Raw genomic sequence first — 25,277 nt, 5'->3', positions numbered from 1 at the left:
AATATATCTGCAACCTAAGCAGCAGTGTGCATATGGAGTAGAGTAGGAAAAAAAGGTTAACTTGACACAAAAGGAAAACATCCAGCTTACAATAATACTCCCCCATTCTCTGAACTGCTGGCACTGCACAGCCAGTTAATAGTATGCAGTGAACAGAATATGAAGTCATGCTCTTAACATTAAATATGACAAGGAAGAAAACACGAATTCTTCCACATTTGTGACAGACTTCCAATTTATCCACAGTAACTTAAATCTGAGGGGAATCAAGGTGAAATTTCACTGTTTAACTTTTTCTTCTTGAAAGAAATAAGGACAACACACTTTACAGAAACTTAATAAAACAGGAATAAACCTCTGTCTCCCTTCATGACAAGGAACAACAAAGGTAAATATAAAGAGTGACTTTGAAGGATGTTCGAAGCTAACCACAGAATGATCCCTTCTCTGGTTTGAGGGTTTTTCTCCCTCCAAACAAATTCAAGTTTTCAGAAAACAGAGGTATGAAAGGAGAAAGGGGAAATACAAAACCAAAACCAACCAAACAAACAAAAAACAACACCGAAACCAACCCCAACTTTTCATGAAAACAAACATCAGCTCCCCAAATGTCCCTTATAAAAATGAAAGGGATATTTCCACAAAAACAACAGGGGTAAGTTTTATTAACAGGTAGAATGACCAAAAGTTAGAGGACCACTATAGATACTGATGTACCCTGAATTCAAAAGTACCTCCAAAATTAATTAAGTAGCTCCTGCATCACTTAAATACTAAAACTAAAAACCATAAAAGCAATGCAGAAAAATCAATACAATGTTTCTTCTGAAGTTAATGCTTCTAAGCAAGAAGAGAAAGATGATTTAGAAAATCCTAGTACCATTACTAGCCTTTCAGGGAAGGCTACTTGCAAGGCACAGAGCTGGTGCACCTGCTCACAAGGAGATCCAACACACAGAACCTTCAACTTTTTTCTGATTTCCTGGCCAAGAGCAAAAAACACCCTTCATCCACAAGTTTGCACTGATCCAGCTGGGGACTTTTTCCTACTTACCCTAAGAAAAAAAAAGATACCTGGTTCTAATCACAGTAAACCCTAATAAAACTCAATGAAATCAGTCTGGATGTATGCCTTTAGGGACTTTTCTCCTGCAAGGGCTCATGCACACATCAAGGAGCACCCAGGAGTCCACACTTTCTTGACTGTGGTCAGGGGAAAGGATTGTCACTGCCTCATGGCCTCTTCCTCTGAGCACACTATTTGATGTTTATTTTAGTAAATACACAGCAATTAATCTGCAAAGATACAGCATGGAAGGGATGTTTAAAAAATAACAAGTTCCCCAGCAACTGTAGTGCCTTGGGATAAACTTCCTTCAAAGCTCAGCCTGTACAGAAAATTGTTACTACTTGTATCTGTTCTTTACCAAGATGTTACATGGCAACATTAGGAGTAATAGGAGGAGGCTCTCAGTTCATGAATGCCATACATTCACTGGCTTAAAAGAGGCACCGAAAAATTATTTCAAAATAAAATCAAGAAATGGACTTTTTGATAAATAGTATTATTGCCCAGAATAGCATCCAAGTGGGAAACCTGTTTAAGGACAACATGCTGACAATTTATTTGTTGCAGGAGGAGAACTGGAAACATTCTTCCCACTCCGATCACTCCAGCAGAGACTAACCGCATTTCTGAATGACAACTGCACAACGGCTTATTTGTTTCTTCCTTTTTGGTTCCTTCTTTACACATTGTTCTTGTGGTTCACTCTTGTGAATTACAATCTGAAACACCAGATAGTTTGTTCATCCAAAAATTACCCACTTCCCCCCCCACCCCACCCCTCCCCCCCTGCCACCATGTAGGGACCACTGTTTGGTTTTCTTGACATAAATCTGTAAACTTTCGTGGGTAAATCATGAAAGCTTTGAAAAATATAGTACACAACTTTGAGATGGCTGCAGGTTGGACCATTTCTCTCTGGGTGCTCCCACAGTGCCAGAAAACAAACAGAAAGGGGAGTCCCCCCACAGGGGAACACTCGTTAACCACCTTCCCAGAGACCAGCTCTACACAGAGGAAGAAAGGATGCTGCCTCCAAAATCAAATGCTATTTCTCATTAAAAAAAAAACCCACAAAAAACAAACCCTTTTTCTCAGACATTTTCCATTCAAATACTATCAGCTTAGCCTGATTAACATTTTGTTGGGCATAGAGAAACCCATTTCAAGATGATGGTAGTTGGAACTCCACAGGCTAGAAAGGAAAAACCCAAGTGCAGCCAAAACCACATTATTTCATAAAGCAAATCTGCTATCTGGTATTATAGAACACAATTTAAAGTGACCTATCAACTAAAAAGAGAGCACATTGAGCATTAATGTGCCTGAACAACAACAACAGAAGAGTTGGGTTTCTTTTGAACAAGCAGATCCATTAGTGTGATTATGCTAATAAATGTGATGTCAATTAGGTTTTCGACAGAGTCTAATAGAGACTAATTTCTGCTCTCATGAAAAGCACACTGGCCCAGAGTAAAGAGCAAATTTTACAGCAGATGAACAATAAGTAGCCAAGCAACAGAATCATTTCACCATCACCTAAATATATTTTCCTACCTCAGAAATGCAAGTGGTTTCAGAATCAAAGAGAATAACAAGAGAAAGCAAGATGTTATTTATGCAGCCCACATGCTCCATCTCAGCAAAGCTCGGCTTGATCAAGCCAAGTCTAATAAAAGGTCTGGGTCACAACAGATGACACAGAGTGCACCAAAAGGGATCAATGTGCTTGTGTCTTTCAGATGTTGTTGCAGCCATTTAGGATGGGAGACATCTGACCTGCACCAGCAACTGAAGGGAGTCAGGGAAGAGAAAAAAAACGCACCAGTTCTGGTTGGTGGTAGCAAATTAGGATAAAGGCTGGAAATAGCTTCAACTGTACCCCAAAGCTTTGGTGTGCTCAACAAAACCAACTCAAGGACATCCACAAAGATCCTACAACAGCAGGGACCTCTGCTCCCTGCTTCCCAGTCACTTGTTCATTATCTTCTCCTCAGAAACCAGAGCAAAAACAGCTCAGCTATGAAGATAAGTATAAACATCTTGTACTTAGGCAAGCAGGTTTGGAATGTATGCAATATCTCATGTTATGATGAAAGATAGAAGGAGAAAGAAATGAGGGGAGGGGGGCATTAATATGAAAGCATGCAGTGCTATTAAAAAACGGGAACATCAAACTCAGTCCCAATATGTAGGAGCTGAGTGGTTTGGGGCTTTTTGGATGTAATTGGGAAACACCTCTCTGCAACACTCCAGGAAAACATCTGATCCAGTGGTAAAATGCGCTGGAATTCAAACACCTCTTCTAAAGTCACAGAATCACAGGAAGCTGCTCTGAATGCCTAGTGTCCATAGGGTCACTACAGTTCACAATCACCAGATCACCACGGCCAGCTACACTTCATAAAGATAATGAGGAGGTAACCTCACACCAGTGGAAATTAAACGTATTATTTCATCTAACTCCACACAGTCAAGCTGTAAAGAAGGGTCTGGTACGCCTTTCAATAGTACAGTCATCTCCAGTATACTAAACAGATTTTTTTTTAACATTTTCTGCCACCAAACTAAAAAGCTGACTATAATAGAGATTTAGCAAATGTTGTGGCTTATCATCCTTACCATCTCTGCTTCACCAAAGGAAAAAGAAACCTAAAATTGAATTTAAAAAGAAAAATCACAGTTCATTCAAATCTCAGTTACAATCTGGGAAAAGAAGCATGCTTAGTTTTGAATGAGCTACAGTGAAACATTAAATACCTCAGTTGTTTCAGGAACTCAACATCGGAGCTGCTGTTAATGAGCTTGATGAACTCCTCATAAGAAGGAGCATATGTGTAGCCTTTCTTCTGATGCTCATTCATCTGTTCTCTGTACTCCAGCTGGCTAAGTAGCATTCGGTTAATATAATCTGGATCACTCAGCAGTTCCACCACTGGTTTCAGTACTGGAGAAGAAAAATATTTGAAAATAAAATCCTTATGCTGAAGAATAACAGCTGTCCTTCAAAAGAAAACTGCAGATAAAAGGCAAAAATAAATATGCAAGTTGATAAAACCCCAAACCCACTCTTCTGGACCACACAGTACATTTGAGATTGCATGTACCTTCTTGACAAAACTGTTTGCTTATTCTGTTACACAAATTGATGTACACTGACAAAGCTGAGGTCTATCTGGAAAATCCCAAGTGTTTTTGTTCTTTCTGCAGTATGCCTTGAAGGCTATGACATTACAGCCACTAAAAATGAAAATTAAAAGCAAACTGAATCACATATTTGAGACTTCGTAATTTCTGAATTTAACTTCAGTCACAAAAAATGGTTATCAGATTAAACTGTAGCTGATTAAATTAAAAAGCAAAATAGAAAACCCTTGATCAAAAAACCACATCCTTAAGTCTATGGATTCTATGTATCTGAATAAAACATAAATTCATAAAATCACTAAATATACTGCCACAGAAGACTGCAAAAGTGTTCCTCTATAAAAGAATTAGAAGAATGTAATGGACAAATTGTGTTTTATCCTGAAAGGTGCTAAACAGCCCAGCATCAAGCGAGGAAAGTCAAGTAAGTATATGCTTGATTTTGAGAATATAAAGTCATTGCTGGTTATCACAGAAATTACATTTCAGAATTTAAAAGCAGAGCATCAGGACTTTATACATACAATCAGGTCTGTAATTACTACTATTGTAGAAGTGCAAACGATTAATCATCTCTGATCTTTGATCTACCTTTTGTTGCAAGTATTTCTGCAAGGACTATGCGCAAGCTGACAGACTGGACATCCTTTGAGGGCAGAAGACAATACACCAGAATTTGAGAACATTTTTGCAGGAATCTTACTTCTTCATCAGAGTTCCTCAAGCATGGGTGCAGCAAAAATGGTCTTGGTGGATCCTCCTGCCTGGGGGAGGGGGAGAGGGGAAAATGGGGTGAGAAATAAAGAAAAGAAGAAAAACGTACCACTTGTATCATGGTTAGTCACTAATACATAAAATATCAAAAATCTATTATCAGGTAAGTAATGTCAGTAAAAAGATCACTTTAAACCATGTATGTTTTTCAAATCTTGCTAATTTTTCATAACGATGTTAAGATTAATTTCTAAATTCCTTTGTCCTGTCCATGTTTTCACCTGACAAAACAGGAATGCAGTATTTTAAAACTGCATCAAAGAGAACCCAGCAAATGGGAGGAAGAAAGTTTCTCTGAATAAAAAGCAATTGTTCCATCATTGAACTTGAGTGAAACCTTGTCCAGTTTTTCAGAATAGTCAATAAGACAAACTCAATAAGCAAATACATTCTTGTAGAGCAAACAGTTATAGACCTGAACCTTTAAGCAGAGGATCTGAGATCAGATCTAGTTTGAGAAACAGGCCTACCTGTTAAGATACTGAAGTTACCACCTTTCCTTTGTTTTTGGCAAATAGATCTTCAGTACATAACTGGCCTCTTTGACCCGACTTCTACTAGAACAGCAGTTTTCAACTTGCCACCTGCAGGCTACATGAAATTGTCTGTGCAAGACACCTACATAGTAACAGACCTGGTATTATCAGCCATCTACATTGTAAGTGGAAAACCAATTTAGGAAAAGATTATAAAAACCCACCCACCAATTTAGAAAAAGAGGTTGAATCATGATGGCAACCAGGGAGAGGTGAATTGACTCCCAAAGGCCAAGGAAACCTGGCCAAACAAGTCTGCTCAGGAGTTCAGCAAGTGAGAACCAACCATATTGTTATAGTATCAGGAAGCAATAAAGCGTGAAACTGGAAAACATGAAACTGTAGGGGCTTAGTGTGTGCGTGTGCAACCCTACCCTTGGGACAATACCCCTGTGGGAAGTAGCTCACCCCAGAGGACATGAGAGGCCCTGGGCTTCAGGCTGTGCTCAGTCTGATAGGTCTGAACCTCCCTCTTCCAAGTCCCATTCAAGTAGCCCCTTGGCCAAATCACAGATTTGGTGCACCAGCTCTTGGCCAAATCAAGTGACAACACTGGCTTGGATCTGAGCATCTCAGGCATGCAGAGATCACAGAGCCATTCAGAGAAGAAACAAGAGAACTTGCCTCAAGCCAAGTCTTCTGACCAGCAAGCCCAAGCCAGCATGTGGTCATGTTTCATACTAATAAATCACCAGAGATTAAAAATAAATCAAGAAAAAAAAAACCAAAATACACCAAACACCACCACCACCACTATATAATCAACTAGGGAAAAAAGCCACAGTTTTCCTCCATCACACTAAATGCTTCAGAGTCAGGGTCCATCTTGCCTGCTTTTGATGGGAGTCAGATTCTTGCCTGTGGCTAAATCTGGCTTAGCATCGTGAAGGGAGCAGGAGAATACTCTCAGCCAGAATCACACTGAGCCTGCTGGAGAAGGCACTGTAGCAGTTTAACCCACATTCACTATCACCCACTCACAAACTAAGAATTGTGCAAGCTGGATACTAACGGATGGAGGAAATCCAAATTTCTTTCTGGTTTCACTTAATACTTAGTGAAAGAATTAGGCTCCTAACTTAAAGGAAGTAAATCAGGCCTAGAGTTAGGACAGGTATAAGTGTGCTATATTAAATAGTAACATATCCTACTAATAGACTCCTTCTCCCACCACCAAACAAGTGAATATGTCCTCCCTGCTCCCAGCAATCATACTAGGTACGTTATGTGAAGATGGCAAGGCACAGTCTTTCAGAGATAACAGTGAAGGGGTGGTTGTGCCTCTGCTGCAGCATAAAGCTGCAGGTGGGCACTGTGCACCACTAAACATGCACAGCAATGTGCTGGTGGATGAGCAATCCCATGACAGCAGTCTGTGCTGCTTTGCAGACTCCCTTCAAAACAGCTCTTCTGATCACAGCTCTGAAAGCAACAGAGAGCAAACCTCCCCTGCCTTGATATTGTGCCCAGTACTGACCAGTTCATCTCCCCACACGTGCTAGTGGTTTTCTGGAATTCTCAGAACATGTTTGACTGGATGAGAAAAGGGAACATTTAGTGCAGGTCACGGCAGTACCTGTTCTTTATTCAGAAACAGCTGTAGAAGCAGAAACAAGGTGCCTTAGGAGTTCCTTCATGGCCACATGCCTGATTTATAACAGCAAGGTGACCATGCCAGTAGTTACAGGGAGACAGCATCACCTGAGAGGCACCATCCTAATTTCTAAAGGCAGCCAGGACTGGTCTTCAGTAGAAGGCTTTTAGGTGATACAAAGGCTCAGATCTGTCACATCTCACACCCATGCCTCCTCCCATCTGCTTTCTTCCTAGAGCTGAAGGCTGCTGTGCTGGTTTAGAGACTGTTACTCACAGAGCCACTCCAAGCTCACTGCCTCTGTATGTGAAAAGGTGTCCCAGAATGTACACAGTCAAACCAAAAGCTTTCAGTTAGATACCACTATACTGCTGCCAGTGACAGGCAGCATTGTGTGACAAATGATTTTTACCCCTCAGTCCAGGAGGGTAACAATACTCTGCTAATAGCCCTAATTCTGTTCTAACAATACAAGTAATTTGTCTCAAGGTGACCCAAATTAGTTTTTTAATTAATTTTTGGAACAGGAATGTAAAGATGACGTTTGGTTTCTACTTGACTGAAGCCTCTCTTTCAGTCCCAAATGTTCTGTTTGCAAATGTGCATCATGGAGGATGCTTCAACTGCTACAAGTGAGGCAAATTTCAAAACAAGTCCCTTGGAACAGCTTGGATGTTCTGAGGAGCAGTGACTTATGAAGATGATGTGTAGTCTTCATAATCAAGCAGCACAGGTGGTGACTGAGCTAGGAAAGCTATTTATCTTGTTCTGTTAGATCTTTTCTCTCTGGCAGCTGAAGACCTAGCTATTTTCCTCAGTGCATTTCCAAACCTCTTGCATACTCCAGACATTATTCTACAGCCTTCTCTACACCTGCGTCAAACATTCCCCATCACATGCTCTCCCTAAAGGCATTCATTATTTATCCAAAACCACACAGGTCCCAGGCAGACAGAAAGTCTAGGTCATTTACGCACAGTCACTTCTTAGTAGGGAAATAAAGCCTTCCTTTTCTGGACAGGTTGGTCTACCCTAGGTCAGTCAGAAACACAGCCAGAAGCATACACAAAATGCTGGAAACAGGATGACTTACACTGAACATCTGCTAGCTAGCCACAAACTAACCTCTCCTAACAACTGACTGCTATGTATTAACACCAACGACAGAACAAAGAGCAAAGTGGTGATTGCTTTTTGGCCACAAACAGAAAACCCCATCTTTTTTGGACACTCTTACCTTGTTTGTAAGACATCCTACATAGTGATTAGATCAAGGTATACTTCCATAACATGTGCAAAGCACAGAATAGCCAGAATACACACCAAACTTCACTAAACTGAAATTAGTTGCCTTTGCCTTCAGTATCTCTCTAAAAGTCTCCAGAGGAATGGCAATCTGTTTGGACTACAAACACCCTGGAGCATTAATTGCACCTATACCATCATCCATGGAAGATAAGAAATTTCTCATAATCTTTGTCTCCCTATTGTAGATATTTATTCCACGTCAACAGCCAATACACACAGCTTGGAGGACTTGGGCCTATGCCAGGACTTTTCTGATGCACAGTCAACAGAATACAAATGGAAACTAGAACAGAATAAACAAGTAGAAAGGCAAATATTTGATTCTAATTTGCCTGATGTGGTCCTGCCTACAGGAACGCAAGGCGGGAGCAGAGCTTCATACTCTCCAGTTGACAGGCCATTTAAGCAGAGTTTCAACTTCTGGAGTTATGTCCACTACCTAAGATGACATGACTCGCTAGAAGATGGGTTCTTTCAATTGTTTTCCTAGCTAAACTGTATCTAAAATGTGATCTACAAAGCAAAAGCAAAGGCACAGAACACCACCAGATTTTTATTGAAAGAATAGAGAAACAAAGTGTTCAGGAAATTCAACTCTAAACAAGCCTTGTGTAAGAGCCAAACTGCTGGGTCAACAAGTCCTGGAGTTTTCACTGCTGTTTAGGCAAAAGAAAGGGGAGACTGAAAGCAGCAGAGCAAGCTTGGAGGGAGGCTTAACAGCTACAAAATAAATCAATACGTGAGTAAAATAGACAAGATATCCAGGCTTATATTCTCCTTTGCATTTATACCTGAAATACTACGCTTCTATTTGCCTCAATATAGCCCCAGATCAGCTTGCAGGGAAAATACATTATGTGTCAACGAAAGGTCTGCGCAGAAAACAGCATCCCTTGTAAGTCGGGCTTCCTCTTCACTGATACCCATTAAAAAAAGGAGCACTGAGAAATCACAGAAGTATTAACACCACTGCTCAGCTATCGAACCATGTCTGTTTAATCTCCCAGAGCAGGAACTAAGATGTCCTGATCAGGCATATTCTCAAAGGTTGATATAAAACCTAGATCTTCAGCTCTGTGGGAACGAGATCAAGAGTAAAGAAAGGTACTGCTCATTTTGCAGAGACCAACAGGAAAAGAGAAACTTAACCTCAATGTGCACATATGTATACAAAGCTGAGTGTTGCTACATCTTTCCAGTGTCAATAAAGATATTAAGCACTATTAAATAACCCAAACAGTAGCACAGGCATTATTTCTCTCCCTATCCAGCTCTGAACATGTGTTATTAGGATTGTGTGGTTGGATTTTCCAAACAAAAGGTCACTCAGTAATTACAGAAAACTCTTAAATAAAATTGTGTGTAGATATTTTTAGGGAGAGCTTTGAAAGCCCATCCAATTATCCATAAATTCCGAGAACAACCGTGTCCAGTGAACTAATATAAATGTGGCACTCTTGCAAACAGTTCCAAAACAGGCATGATACAAGCTTTGTAAACCAGGCTCATTTAATCTGCTTCAGGCAATAAAAAAAATAATGGCAAGTAGCAACTTAATTCATTTGTTTCTTCTTGAACAAAAAGGACTGAAGTAATAATGACATATATTGGTCTATCAAGATGCAGGTAACTTTAGTGATTTAAAACTGCTACTGGACAGGACTCATACTTTATACAGCATGCTTACAGGTCATAGACCTCTTCATTCCTGACAGCTACAAAGCCAGCCTTAACCCTGTGTAAATTTCTTTTCTGTAGTTTTCATTTTATGAAATCTTTAAGCCTGCTCTGAATTTTTAACACTACCCAATACTATTTCATAGCATTAGAAAGCAAAGGGATTTTCTTCAACTGCCCCCTCAGAAGAGTCAAAGATCAGGCAGCAGTCTGTGAATATAGATCCATAGGTAGGGCCTGCCAAAGTGAATTCCCTTGTACCAGGTCTGTTCCAAGCAGTGCTTTCCTTCAGGACCAAACTGACACCTACTGCAACTATCCCTTGCTCTGAGATTGCTTCATGCAATTACTGACCGTGTATTCCACTGAACACCTCCAGTATTCAGATTTTACCCTTTACTGCTGCAAACCTCTTGACTTCATCCAGCACTTTATGGAGGAAAACAGAACAGCAGATTTACTTTGGTACTCCCGAAGGCAAGCAGTTAAACCTTACCAGCGTTACACAAATATCATCATTTCCTTCCCATGCAATAATTACACAACTCTAAGCCAGCAACTATACCTTTAATGACAATCCCTCATTTCCTAGGAATTCAGTACACACAGCAGCTCTGTAATGCTGAACTATCATCTATGACTAGGCTTCCAGATTTCCCAATACAGAAGGACCTCATGGAAATACCTCTTTTTATTCAGAATCTACTCTAATATCCACAGTTTTAATTAGGACTATCTGGTAACTCCCTGGATTGTTAAAGACTTGTTGCAGTTAAAATACTCTTGGTATTTGCAGTTGTGTTTATGCTCCTGATGCAACACACCATGTTTATTTTTATATAGTCTCCAACCCTCATGATGACATCAAAGAGCTTAAAAATTAATCCTAAAAGGGGTAAAAAAATTAAAAGCAAACCCCAAAGTTATCATTTACAATGCCCATGCAACTTGGGGCTTTAGAGGTTTGGCACTGGCAGTACCACTGGGTCAAGGGCAAACCCTCAAAATAAGTACACTGATTAGGAGACATAGGATCACAGAATCATTGAATAGTTAGGGTTGGAAAGAACCTTAAGATCATCTAGTTCAAATCCCTCTGCAGTGGGCAGGGACACCTCACACTAGACCATGTTGCCCAAGACTTGGTCCAACCTGGCTTTAAACATGAGACATGCATGACCAGCAACTTAATGATGACAAACAAGCTAAATCTGTTCTGAAAATAGGAAACAAACAAATAAACAAATTATATTAAAAAAACCAAACCCCACCCACCCCTCCAAACAACAACGACGAGGCTGTAAAAACATTAATAAGAAATTACGTAATGTCCTTTCTCTTTAAATAAATCACAAACTGTTCCCCTCAGCCTTGCTATTTCTTTAATTAGTCTTTTGAGGGTTTTGCAGTTACATTTCAGTCTCAATCAGTACAATTGTGAGCTGAAGTGCACATGCAACTCACTCTAAATTACTTTCATCGGTACATTCAACACTTACCACACACTTTCATTAAACTGATTCTGAGAACTACCAGAACCACATGCAGCTTGCATCTCTTCACCTGCAATTACCCTCAGATCTCTAAGCTTCTTGACAGTGCAGGATGAAAACTGCTTGATCTACTTGAATTTTATAAGAAATAAAAGGAACAAATTTAGACCTTCACAAGTCAGCATCATAAACACACCTGAAATAGTACCTACTAAAAAAAATAAAACAAACCCACCCCTGAAAACAAACCGCACCAAACCCCAAAAGCACAACAAAAAATAAGGACAAAGCCAACACCAAAATTTCCACAGTTGCCATTTTTATCAAGATACATCACCAAGTGTTATCAATCACTTTACCTAATATTTAGTGGGAAGATATTTTTTATACATGTCACAGTTACCTCTAAGGAAAAAGCATTTGACATGTCATATTGATAAAGCAAAGACCCAAAGAATGCATGAATGGCTTACAAGCTGCAGTATGGCCATAGCAGCACCAGGAGGTCCTAATGCTTATTGTGATGTCTAAGTCATACTCAAACATGAAGAGGAACCCCAGACTTCCCACAACTGCATCTTGAAAGCAATGGCAAGCTTTAGACCTGGTGCGATGGGTTTTAAAGTTAACCCACGAGTTAACTTTAAAAACGTGCTCAGACCTTGGTTTTTCATTACTATTTTCCTCTCAGCACCTTCATACACTTGTTCCCATTACATCAAACCTCTACATTTCATGCTAATCCTCTCAATACTCCTTTCCAGAGGCTGAGTGTGATAAGCAGTTCTTAGTGTTCCTGGTTTGTGGGTGGCACACGGAATTTTACAAGAAAAACAAGGACTGGGGGAGGTGTTCAGTAGCTATCCTGGCAACTCGGATGCATCTATAGGATTAACCAAGTTAAATCTCAACTCCCTTTGCATTAATCTGCTCTTGATCAGTTCGTAGTGGCAGCACCTTTCAATATTACTAGCTCATCACATTACATATTGTAATAACACAAAAATACAACAGGTATATCCTGTATATGCAAAGGTATTCATATGGGCCAAGAAAATGAAGAACTGAGTTGCCTTCTCTCCTTACGCTGACAGTAATTCATAGAAAACAAAACAAATATTATCAAAACATGTACAATACAAACTTAAATCCCCAAATTGCATGTTATGCTGATCACTCAAATAGCAAGTTTCCCACAGCACTTCCCTCCCTCACGCTTTCCAAGAGCTCTGAGCCCTTAAATATGGGTTCTCAATCAGCACTGGAGTAGCCTGAAGCCCCCAGGCATCCATTTAGCTACGTCATGACTTATGCTGCAACTCCGGGCACATGGCACACAGACACACACAGACACACACAGACACACAAAACCTCTTCCGATCATCCCATCAGATCATGTAGCAGTCAGTTTGCCAGAAGCAGCCTGCAATACCATATATCCACATTGGCAGAAACCAGTTCTTCCTCTCCCTTTGGGGATCAAGGTGCCCCAGCTGTAGGTTAAAGACAAACAGAATGCTCACAACCAGAAGATGCAGGAGGAGGAAGGAAAAATAAAAAAGCAAATAAATAAAGTGTCACTGTGACTTCTTCCCACTGAGATTTGTGCAAAAAGCACTGCTGCTTGTCAGGATGTTCAAGAAGAGGCAACGATTAACTATCTTCAAATCCCATTTGCCTACTTACCTCATGTAGGCAAATCTTATTTTGCCTGTACTGCATTTTAGAGACCACCAGCACAAGGTGTTATTTATCAGATGTTAATAGTTCTGATGAGGTTATTCTTAGCCCACAGTAAGCACAAGTGAACTACTACTTCCTATCATGAGGGCAGCTTCACAGAAAGACACTTACTATTTGTTTTCATTTTGCAAAGTCCTTCTGATACCGACTGTGTATTTCATTCAAGAGACATAGCTGCCCCTTGCTTTCAACAGACCTATCATATTACCACAGCAAGTCTACATTCCCGGCATCACGTAATTCTAGCCCCTGGAAAGTACAGTGCCACCACAAACAACATGGCAGCTACAGACCAACATTTCCAGCATTATACATCAGCTTACTCAACTTGCAGTCCATCCTTGGTCACATAAAATGGCACTGCAGTATTCAGCTTGCTTATATTATGCTTAAAGGAGCCAGAGAAAGACACCTAAATGAGATATTAAGGAATAAAGGGATAAAAGCTGCTATGAAACAAGGATGGCCAAATACCACCCTCTCTAAGATGCAGGATGCACTTGGCTAATCCTGTTACAAATGCACTCCTGATTCTGTACAATGTAGGGGAAAAGAGCATGGGCTTGTACCAATAAATCCAAGACTGGTTTTCCTTCTCTATCTCAAGCTCATAAACTAGCTAACATTGGACACAAGGTTTCCATTTCTATGCTGAGCTAATACTAGGAATGAAATTGTTTCCTATTTAAAATATTCTGAATTGCTACAGATTTTGTAACTGAAAAGTGACACGATCCTTTGGAGCCCAAACTGGACCTCAAGGTACACCCCAGTGATACATGCAAGATGAAGAAACTCGGAGCTGTCTTGCCTACAGCTCTGTGTCACCCCAGACAGTTCTAGCCCTAATTTCACTCTGTAAAAGTGTCTGGCAGGGAAACAGACCTAATGCTGCCCAGCTTCTCCCTTCAGATTCCCTGCCTGTTACTGGCTAGAGTGGAAGTGGCCTTTCATCTTATCATGCTCCCCCTCACACAGGGAAGCAGTCTTCCTCATCTGTTGGCCTTTGCTGGCCACCTGCCTTGAGCTGTTTATTACTAAGCAGAGCCTTGTGACAATTCAGAAAAGCCAGGTGGGAAGCAGGAGCAAAGGGAAAGACTGCAGTACCCTTCCTCATTCTGAAAGGTTGTGGCCTGTTTTCACCTCCTCCAACATCCTGATCTATCCATCAGATATCACAGGTTGGACCTAGTCAGTGAAAGTAGAACAGCAAAGGGATTTCTGTGGCTGATGTGCACACAGTGACAAAACACATGAACTTCACACTGAAGAAACACGTATCTCTCTCCTCCTGGGCATAGACAGTTTCTTTCCATTACTTTAGTGGATTTATCTGTTGTCATACAGGAAAACTGAGACAAAGTGGCTTAGGTGGCAACCCCTCCAGAGACGGTATGAGGGGTATTTAAAATTGTAAGCCACCAGGTAACAGACAAAATGCCCCTTGCTGTCACACCACAGTATAACCTCAGCAGCAGAAACAAGATGCGGTGCTTCAACAGGCATCACAACAGGAAAGATACCCTGCTCTAATTACAGTCTCTGTTGCACTATATTTACCATCCAAAACTAACTGGATTCTTTATTAGGGATACAGAGAGAAACATATGAATGGCAATTTAAACTTACTACCATCTTTGAAATGTTGACAGAAAGCAGAGGTAGATCAAGAAAGTCTCTACGCTCCCTACCTTAGGAAGCAGAATGTTCTGTGCTTGAAGCATGGCAGTTGGATGTCTAACCCAGCAGGCAGGTAAACACCCTTACATATAGCCACTTGCTAACTCCCCAGCACCAGTGGGATAGGGTAGACAAATAAAACTCATGGGTTGAGATAAACAGATTAAAAGGACAGAAAAGGAAGTGGGAGGGAACAATAATAGAAGAATTAGAACACACAAAACAAGTGATGCACAATGCAGCTGATCACCACCCACCAACCAATACCCAGACAGCTCCCGAGCAGCAGCCCACAAGAAACCAACTTTCCCCCCAGTTTATCTACTGAGCATGACACCATATGGAGTATCTCTTGGTTCAGCTGGGGTCAGCTGTCCCAGCTGTGTCCCCTCACAACTTCTTGCGCACCCCCAGCCTCCTCGTCGATGGGATGGTATGAGAAACTGAAAAGGCCTGGACGCTGTGTAAGCACTGCTTAGCAACAACTAACATATCAACATATCAGTGTTATCAACGTTATTCTCATCCTAAATCCAAAAGAGCGCAACAGCACTATACCAGCTAGTAGGAAGAAAATTACCCCAGCTGAAACAGGGACAGAAATATGGACTTTACATGAAGACTTTCCAAGAAACTCAATATTCCAAGCTAGAAGTGACATACTTAGTAGTTCTCAGTCTACAGCTTAAAATGTCAGGAGGTTATAGCACAACAAACTTCATAGCATCAGGTAATTTAGTACAAAACTCAAATTATTCTTAAAACCACAAATTCCTTAAAGAGAAAACAGTATCAGAGTCTTCAGCTGTGCCTCTAGGTTTATTACATGCATGCTATGATCACCCAGCAGTACTAATTCAATCTGCAGCATATGAGCACAATGTCACATTTCTGCTGACTTTGCCATAGTACAAGCATGGCATTTAAGCCTCCTCTTTACGCAATTTCCATAAAGCTTCCTGGACTTTTTGAGCAAGTTAGCATGAACAGCATGCAGTGCATGTAAACCAGTCAATGGGTATAGCTTCAACCTATACAAAATGTGCAGTTGCAGCTGTGGGGTTTTTAACCCATGATTCCATTGATTCTTGATAGGATTTTTTTTCATTACCATACTAATGCAGCCTACCTTATCCAGCACTAAGGTATATTTACCATTCCAAAGTGAAAAAGCTAACTGGAATATAGCCAAGAGAACTAATTTCAGCTCTATATACTGGAAGTAACAATCCAACAATGACCTACATGAAGTGGTCATAATCCTCAGTAATTAAGAAACCTCACCAAGAATCAGCCTTAATATTAATAATTGTGCAATTGTAGATCCTATGTCCCCAGCTTCGAGCAGGAAAACATTTTCACTTAAAAAACCCCAAACAATAACACCCCACCAAACATCCTCCTCCTTTAACTGTTCCGATCAAACCTTTCCCAAAAGCAGGTGCTTTATGACGATGAAGGGCAAGTGCAAGCATAAAGTTTAAAAATCAGGAGCACACATAGAAGGTTTACCTGACCGAGAGATTTCTACCACATTCGAGAGCTAAAAGAAAGTAATCATCTGGAATCCAATGCAAGATATACTGCAATATGCATACACCTTATTTTCTTCTCTGATTGGATGTAACCACCCTTTGATTTCTTTTTTGTCTTTATTTCCTACACATTAGCTTACATAAAGCTAGTATCTCCCAGAAATACATTAACCCTATCTTCTGCTCCAGAACAGAAATAAGTGTGAGTGTCAATACACAGACTGGTCACTGACAGAAAACAGTTGATCTTTTTTCTCTGAAAGTGTGTTAAAAACGTGTATCTAACTGCAGGCAGAACAACTTCGTAACATAAGATGTATAGTCTAAATCTGAATGACCAGAGCATGTTTCAATTAGGAAAACTAAAATGCAGGTAAGTGTAGACATAAGCCCAAATTCCATGCACAATTACACAAACTGTGCATTCAGATGTGGGAATTGCATAGGCTAAGAGCTCCCATTTGCAATTAGAATTTGAGCACAACTCTAGTATTTAGTGGACAGCTGACCTTTTTAAGCGGACAAAGAGAGCCTTGCCAAAAAGGAAATTCATGTAATTAGCAAGATAAGCTGAACAGAGAAAGAAAATCCATTCAACAAATTTTTCCAGTAGAAAAATCTTGTTACTGCAGGACAGGCCACTTACAGAAACCATAAGGCTTTGCCTCCTGGGGCTAGAAGAAATAGGAAACTGAATTGAATTAACCTTGGTGCTATTTTGGGAAAGGTGCAAATAACTACCTTCTTGCCTGTTGCCTGCTCTGACAGCGCTTCTCCTTTCCCTTGCAGGTTCACACTACTTGCAGGAACTGCTCACAGCCCACCTCCTACTGTGAGCAAAGGATTCAAGGATGAAATGGAAACAGAGGTGAATCGGAACTCTGAGAAAAAGGAAGAAAAGCGTTTCTTTCCAGAGGTCTTACAAATGCCCTGAAGCCTGCTTGATCTCTAGAACTGGTAATAAGCTTGAACTGTTTTCTTTTATCAGTTGCCTACAAAAGCATTACACTTTTCATTACTTTGACGTAATACACTTGAAAGCATAGTGACAAGCAGAAAATGCCAATGCAATGCAGTTTTGTTTTTACCTGGCATTGGCTCCTTTAAGGTCACAGAAGTGTGAGAGTAAAGCTTTCACTACATCACTGCAGACAACTTTAACTACATCAATGTGACTCAGCCTCTGTCGCAGCTGCTTGGCAATCTCCCAGAAGTCTTCAGATAGCAGCTGGTACAGCTGCCCTTCATCTCTGCTGAGCTGCCCATACCAGGACAAGATGTAATCTCTATAGCTGTAGTCAAACACTGAAAGGAAAACAAAACAAGAAAGAGCAAAAACTGTAAAATGGGAAGGCACACCAAGACAGGAAAAACATACTCCTCCACATTTCCCCTCAAAGCTTAGATGGGTAATAGGTTTTGTATCATCTTCTTTGAGTTTTAAATTCTTGCCAAAGAAAGTAATGTTGGCAAAGTTACAGAAACCTGCACCTAACAGGTTACTGAAGGTCACTTTGCAAAGCAAAGCCTGTAAGTGGATTTGCTCAGTCAGGTTACTTGCTACAGACAAACCTCGAACTAATACCTGTCTCTCTGAAGTGGATTTGGTTATATGAACTAACATATAATATGTGTATAGGATGTTGCAGACTGAAACCAGCCTTCTTTACATATGAATTCAACAGTTCTCACTCCAAAGTCATAGTTAGAAGGGGAAGTGGAAAGATTTTTAGATTTCAAGACATACACAGTACAGAACAACACTGAAGAAAGTACATTATAGGATCAGAACAGCTAGAGATAACAGAGAACAAGTAGATTAGCAAGACAGCATGAACTTCAAAAATGACAAGGTATTCCAAACTATATCTAGAAGCAACAACCAAGGTTACTGTAATTTCAAGTCCCATGGCAACACCATCTTCTACCACTCTGACTTTTCTTTTTGACAGCTTTTGTGTGACACCAGTTTTACTCGGACACCAGTCCCTGGATGTCTAGGAGGAAGTAGGATGTGTTCAGTGAGCACGTATGAGCCATGTTTAGCAGTTAACAACAAGACAGGGAAAAAACAAGGAACAAGTTTGCATTTGCCAAAGGGTAACTGAACAAGAACGGGGAAAAAACAAGGAGCAAGTTTTTCAGTCATGTGCCTGATAATCTGAACAGCTTCTTTACCAAACACCCTGATTTCAGACTTTTAATAAAGTGCATCTTATTTGTCAGTGTAAGCCTAAGGCGCAAAGTAATCACGTGACTCCACTACTTTTTACTTTCCACTTCAATAAAAGTTGTTTGCTTGGCAGTTTAATAAACTATAAAAAGCTCCTTGACACTGTGACAGTGAACTAATAACATCCTAACAGCAGAACAACTTAAGTTAAATACTTCTGCCTGTCTGAAATATTAGCAGACCTTATCCAACAGCATCCTGTTAAAAACATTTCAAAAGAAATGGCTAAAATTGACAAAAGTTTCTAGCAAATACTTCATAAATCAACTCCCTCGGGTTTATAAAGAAACTGAGTCACTCCACTGAATGGGCTGAAATATATAGTTAAGATCCTTTGGCTAAGTCATTTCAAGGCTTTTTAATTAATTATTCAGAGAAACATTTCCATAAATAAATAAAAGTTTTGATTCTTTTTCCTAATCCAAGAGGAAAAAATACGTGCAGAACCATACTGCAGGCTGGGAACTTCCCATGTTGAAACGTATCTGATTTCATTACTTTTCTAAGACAGAAGAAATTGCATTTCATTGAAAACTCTCACTCACAAATACTACAAAGTTATAAAAGCAGTTCTAAAGGGTAATGGTCTTCTGATAAGCAAGCTGAGGAATAATCCCTCAGTACACCAAAGAGCAACTGGGATCAGCGTTTTAAAAACTGAAGTTCATTACTTATCTCAAGTCTCCTCCCACAATACACATTTTAAACAGTTTTCCACATCTGTCCCCATGTTCTTCTGCAACCACCTTTTTCTTATAGCTTGGTTACTCTCTTCTGTTGCATTACCTGAATTGCTGCAGAAAGCCAATCACAGCATAGACTCTTCCTTTTCCTCTGCTCTGTAAGAGACCCATAATTTCTCAAGCTTATTCAAAACAAACTGCATTGCAGTATTTGTTATCATCATCACTGGCAGACAATGACTTTTTCAGATTTTTCCTCACAGACACACTCTATATCCTTTGCAAAGGTGCAAAGTAGCATAATTCTTCAGCATCTTTTGCCTAAGAAGACGAATCATGGTAGAGTGGTGGCTCCTACAGGCATCTATCAGACAGAACTCCACAAAAACAAGAGTACAAGAGTGAAACGTGTATCTCAGTCCCTTAGACTATACTCCCTTTCAGAGCATGTATCTTTTCACACTGACCCTTAATTTAACTGTAATTTTAAGCAGCTCCTCTACAAATTGAGCTTAGTTCCTAGCTCACTCCATCATTGACCATCATATTCAATGCTAAGTTTCTGTGCTCTGGTAAAGCACAACATTCAAGTATAAGCCAATGCTACTTAGTAAAATATTATGAGACTACAACTTCTGAAACTTTATTGTACTCCCATTTGAAATACCTGAAGCAAGATCTATTACGTTGAGAAGATTCCTGCTCAGACACAGCAAGGTGATTGCATGGTGGCTCATCCAGATCTATCAACATGAAAGAACCACAAAATCTAGTGGCAACATCAAACTAAGTACAAAAGATAACCAACCATCACCAAAACTTAAGTCATGTAAGTACAAAATACTTCATTCATGTTTCTGCCACCTACACTCTTTCAAGACCTTAAATGAGCATCTCCACTTTAAACCATATTTTCCTGCACCTACCTTTTACAGTTCTCTTCCTTTACAAGTTTTCTATAGTTTCCTTGTTGCTTCTGAGCCTTGCTGCCCTTCCTGCATCACAACAGTCTAACCATGCTGTTCTGTATATAATTTGGGGTACTACAGACCCCAGAATGTATGCCCAAATGAGCAATGAGACAGCTTTTAGACTTTAAAAAAACAAAATCCAAGAAGGATATCAGCCACAGATACTAACAGCAGTCTGTGCTGGGGTAAGAATTGCCTCATCCCTATGCGTCATCCTAGCCGTGATGTGCTGCTGCTGCTTTAGTTTCATTCCTATTGATGCAGCTGGTGCCTCTTTCTGCACTCTGAAGAAATACAGAAAACAAATGTAAGACTTTAATATAGCACAGCTTGCTTTCTTCAGAGAAGGAATCTTCTCATGCATCTCCTCTCATTATTTTCACACTGCATGTTCTCTAAAACATTGACAACAACTGCGCAGATGACAAAAAAGGAATAAAAAGAAAGGAATAAAAATAAAAAGAGCACACTTTCAGGGCAGTACCTTACTACCACTAACTCACCCAAAACAGAAGAATTTTGTTTCAATTTGACTGAATCAGACGCAGTGACAGCAAAGAATCTACCAGGTTTTCTAAATTAGTTCCAAAGATCCAAGCCCCCAGTTGTTAAAATCTGACTGAAAGTCATTCCCATGTGAACATGAAGTTCAGCCTCTTCAACTACTCTTTCTAAAAACTGTAAACTAAAAGAGTGTTAGGAGTAGAGAGATAGAAGCTTGTGTGGAAGACACCCCCTAGACCCTTCCTTCACTCCTAACCCCATGCAAGTCTACAATAACTTCTATCTCCTCTTCTACTTTCATTCATCCCAAGGTTCAGCAGCACAAGAGCCAGGCAGTCAGACTGGCTTCAAATCTGCAATCTGCAGAGCTTCATGTTAGTTTTTACACTGTGAGGATTCATCACCAAGCTTTACAAAAAACAACACAGAAATCTGAAAAAAGGTCTAAATGCCTACCCGTTTTCTCAAAGCACCATTAAAAACCAGATCAAAAATATGCACAGACTTCCAAGTTTCAAACAAGAAGCAAATCTCCTTTCCTGAAAGCACTAGAGAGACCAGAACCATTACATGAAGTTATGGTCAGATCCAAAACTCTCCTGTGACTGCACGAACAACAGAGGAGGAGGTATAGATATAACACTGGCTTGAGTTATTCTATGATAGCAAGCATCGAAATCTGTAAAACACAAATGCAACATTAATATGAATTGGTTTAAGATCATACATCAGGAATAGTTCCACACTGTTCAGTTTATTTTTATTAATTTTTTTTTTGACATTTGCTTCTTAGTAATTGTAATGAATGTGCAGAAAAAAGATGGAAATTTCCAAGGATATAAACAACAGAGAGAAATGTGTTACAAAGATCTAGGAAATGCATTTAAAAAAATAAATAAAAAAATCTGTCTGAATAGTTTTGCCCATGTATCATTTGCCAAAAATCCTCAGCTCCAAGAGTTTGAATCCCAGTAGCAGACAGAACATGAATTCAGATTAAGTCTTGCTCATATTTTGGACCCTAACAACTAATTTTTTGAGAGCTGTGGCAAAAAAATATATACGTACAGCTTTTCAAATAGGGAGCTGCAGAAGCTACTGCAATTTTTTTTCCCCTAAATGTCAACGTGTGGATCGTCAGTTGGGAAATCAGATTGGGAAAAAACTCCTTCTGCACACCACTGCCTAACAGTTCTTTTAAGGGGCCAACAAGAACACAGACATGCAAGATTCAATCCATGGGTACGATCTAATTAAATTCCCAAAATACTTCCAGCAAGGTCACCTCAACACAGGGTTGAAAGGAAGATAAGCCACTGTGAAAGAAGAGATGACACTCTGGCATGAAATATTTTAATAGCCAAGAAACAAGGGATATGAATGAATTGTTTTCACATCAGAATATTTCACCAGTGGAGTTCTGCTGGGATTTGTGCTAAGGCCTGTGCTGTTCTAATTACACATAAATGATCCACTAAAGCAGGTAAGTAATATGGAAACCAAATTTCTTGGCACTACTAAAGCAGTAGAAACAAAGACTGGCTGTAAAGAATAACAGACCACAGGACATGGGGCAATAAAAACGGAAGATGAAATTCAGTTCCTGGGGGCCTGGCTGCACACATGGTGGGTACGTCTACTGACAGCTGCAGCCCTCAGCCCAAACGGCAGCAGCACAAGGCTGACTGACCAGTGGCTCTCTTCAGAGACATGTTCCTAAACTACCGTACGATATGGGCTGAAAACATGAAGTTACCAGATAAGCAACATGAAGTGTTAAAAGGTTAAAAGTATTTATAAAGTGGATTGTCTCTTCTTTGTGTAAAATGAATGAAGGGCAAGTAGGACTCAAATCAACCTATCAAGAGAAAGCATGAGGTGTACTGAAAAAACACATTTCAGTGTTAGTCACTCAAGTACTACTGCCTAAAAAAGGACTCAGCCGTTAACAACTAAAAGGCCTTCTCTTTCTGCTATGCTAAACAATGAAAATCTTGTAACATTACACTTGTTCTCATTTTGAGCATAGATTTCATAAAACACACCACACACTAGCAGGGCTAACTAACAGCTTTCCCTGTATCTACAGCTTATATAAGTATGCTTTAATTAACAATGAAGCACCATCCTTTTATACCACTCTGTTGTCACTGTGAGATAAGAAGGAAGTTTAGAACTGAGCTGTAAACCAACAGAAACTGAAGTTCCTTCTAAACAACACTTAGTGACCAACATTGTAGAAGAACAATTCCCGACAACTTTGTTACCTTGGCTTTGGCAAGATGAGAAGGTATCCCAGGCAGAGCATCTACTATCAGCCAATGTCCATCACAGGAAAACTAATCTAAGCACAGTAATATTCTATTACGTAATATTCTAAGTCTATTTCAATAAGACCAATGGTTGAAATGGAAAAATGCATGACTTGTTCAGTTAAAACTAAGGTTGATCACTGATACCTATCCTTCCAACTACATTAACAGGCTATAATAAGAACACCAGGAAAAAGGCAGTAAAGCAAGTGACAGTTTCTCAAGTGAGACACCTCACAGAACCTCAGAAGAGACACTCAAAACCCAGAGCGAAAAGTCCACACAGACTGGCTGTAACACCAGCAAAAGCATGCATAACTAACAATCAACAGTCTGTTCTTGAGGGGTGCAAGATAGTTACCAATTAATAGTAAACCTTAGGCAAACTTAATTACATAGATGATGAAAAAAAAGGTAAAGAAGCTGTCTCTTCATAACCAGCAACAGCATTTTCAAAATTAGATGATGATGGCTCCTTCCAAAATGCTATAATGACATCTCTAAGGCAATGTAAAGAGAAGTAAAACCTGAGCAAAAAAACACTGCAAAACCTCATCAACTGTGATAATCTGACAGCACCTACTCAAAACCTCAAATGGTGGTAGGAGTCTGAAATGGTCCTCCAAGATTAAAACCTCAGGACATCTGAAAGACTCCTAACTAAATGAATTAGGTTTTTTAAAGCATTTTGTTGAACAGCACGTTACATCTAGACAGCAAGAAGCTGCCAAAAATTCCTGGGATTTTATAAAAAACACAGACAGTATTTTTTATATCATTATTAATAATGTTTTATGTAACCACAAACTTGTTAAAAGTTAAAAAAAGCATTCAGAATATCAAGACAGTTACAAGTTTCAGAACCATAACAGGGCAAGGAATGTGCCCTGTCTATTCACAGACAGACTGATCACATTAATAAGCTATAGTAAAATGTTTCTTTTGGGATTCACAGTATCTGAAATTCAGGATGACTCAGATACCTTCCAAAACCAAAATGCTTGTTTAAGTCTACATGTGGTACAGTGAAAAGTATAGTCTCATCCCTGTCAAACAGCACTTTTTTCCTTTTTTTGTCTTTTTTTCCCCCCTCAAAACTGGAGAAGTTGGCTTCATCACTTAGGCCTGGAAGAAATACAACGAAATCTGACAAGTTTGCTCTCCAAAATTCAGAGTGAAATGGAGGGTAAAAGCTACTCTGAAAATAAGTAACAGGTAAGTAAAACAACAGAAGGTCCCCAACTCCAACAAAATAAATCACTTAAATACTGGTAACTTTCTTTCAGCATTACTCAGTAAGGATGGACTCATGCATCCAACCTAACGATCTGTGGAATGATACTTTAGATGAAGACAGCTCCCATATTTTTTACAGGCACATGAGTTACCCCTGTGTGTAAGTAACGAAGGATGTGTAACACAACTATCTTTCCCCTAGTATTCCACAATACCTATTGTCTGTCTCCAAATAACCCCACTACCTCTGATTCTGTGCTGATTATGTGAAGGCTTCATTTCAGATTCCACGGATGATTATCCAAAATAGTACACATGTGAGAGAGTACAGCAAATAACTTGTCTGGGCTTGTTTCATACAGGTAATGTTTAGACTTTACTATCCTTTTCAAATCATAAGTCTGACTGATTCCAGACAAAAATGCTGCCTAAAACCAAGTTATGATATGTTACAATCGTTCACCTTCACAGAAACATGACATAGTAGGTATTCTAAGGTTGTTTTTTAGCTACAAATCCTGCTAACAGCTACTCATAAAAATAACTTTAAAAATTCCCCAGAAGTTTTCATAATACAGCCAACCTGTTTAAAGCAATAATTTTAAAATATACTCTCCAGATTGAGGGGGGAAGGGAAAGAAAAAAACCACCCAAAAAAAAACAGTGTTGCAAAGAAATCTTAATGAAAAAATATTCAAAATTAAGTAAAATATTTACAGAAGACTGGACTGGCATTACATTTTATATATATACTTTAAAAGCTACAGTACACAACCCTTCTTATG

General features: G+C 39.6%; 1 protein-coding gene across 3 annotated transcripts in view; it reads right to left on the bottom strand.

Moving 5' to 3' along the window:
- The window catches only part of SNX25 (sorting nexin 25), a 78,774-nt gene that overhangs the window by 39,648 nt on the left and 13,849 nt on the right, over nt 1-25,277 (bottom strand). For all 3 annotated transcript variants that reach the window (XM_065695591.1, XM_065695597.1, XM_065695604.1), the window contains exons 3-5: nt 17,642-17,858; nt 4,805-4,977; nt 3,827-4,013 (exon numbers count right to left, since the gene is read on the bottom strand). In XM_065695591.1, coding sequence (XP_065551663.1) covers nt 3,827-4,013; nt 4,805-4,977; nt 17,642-17,858 — 577 coding nt within the window. The remainder of the gene's footprint in view (nt 1-3,826; nt 4,014-4,804; nt 4,978-17,641; nt 17,859-25,277) is intronic.

Source organism: Lathamus discolor, chromosome 1, assembly GCF_037157495.1.
Source record: "Lathamus discolor isolate bLatDis1 chromosome 1, bLatDis1.hap1, whole genome shotgun sequence".
Taxonomy (NCBI): Eukaryota; Metazoa; Chordata; class Aves; order Psittaciformes; family Psittacidae; genus Lathamus; species Lathamus discolor.
The sequence above is the reverse complement of the archived record's forward strand: the minus strand, read 5'-3'. Positions and strand labels throughout refer to the sequence as shown.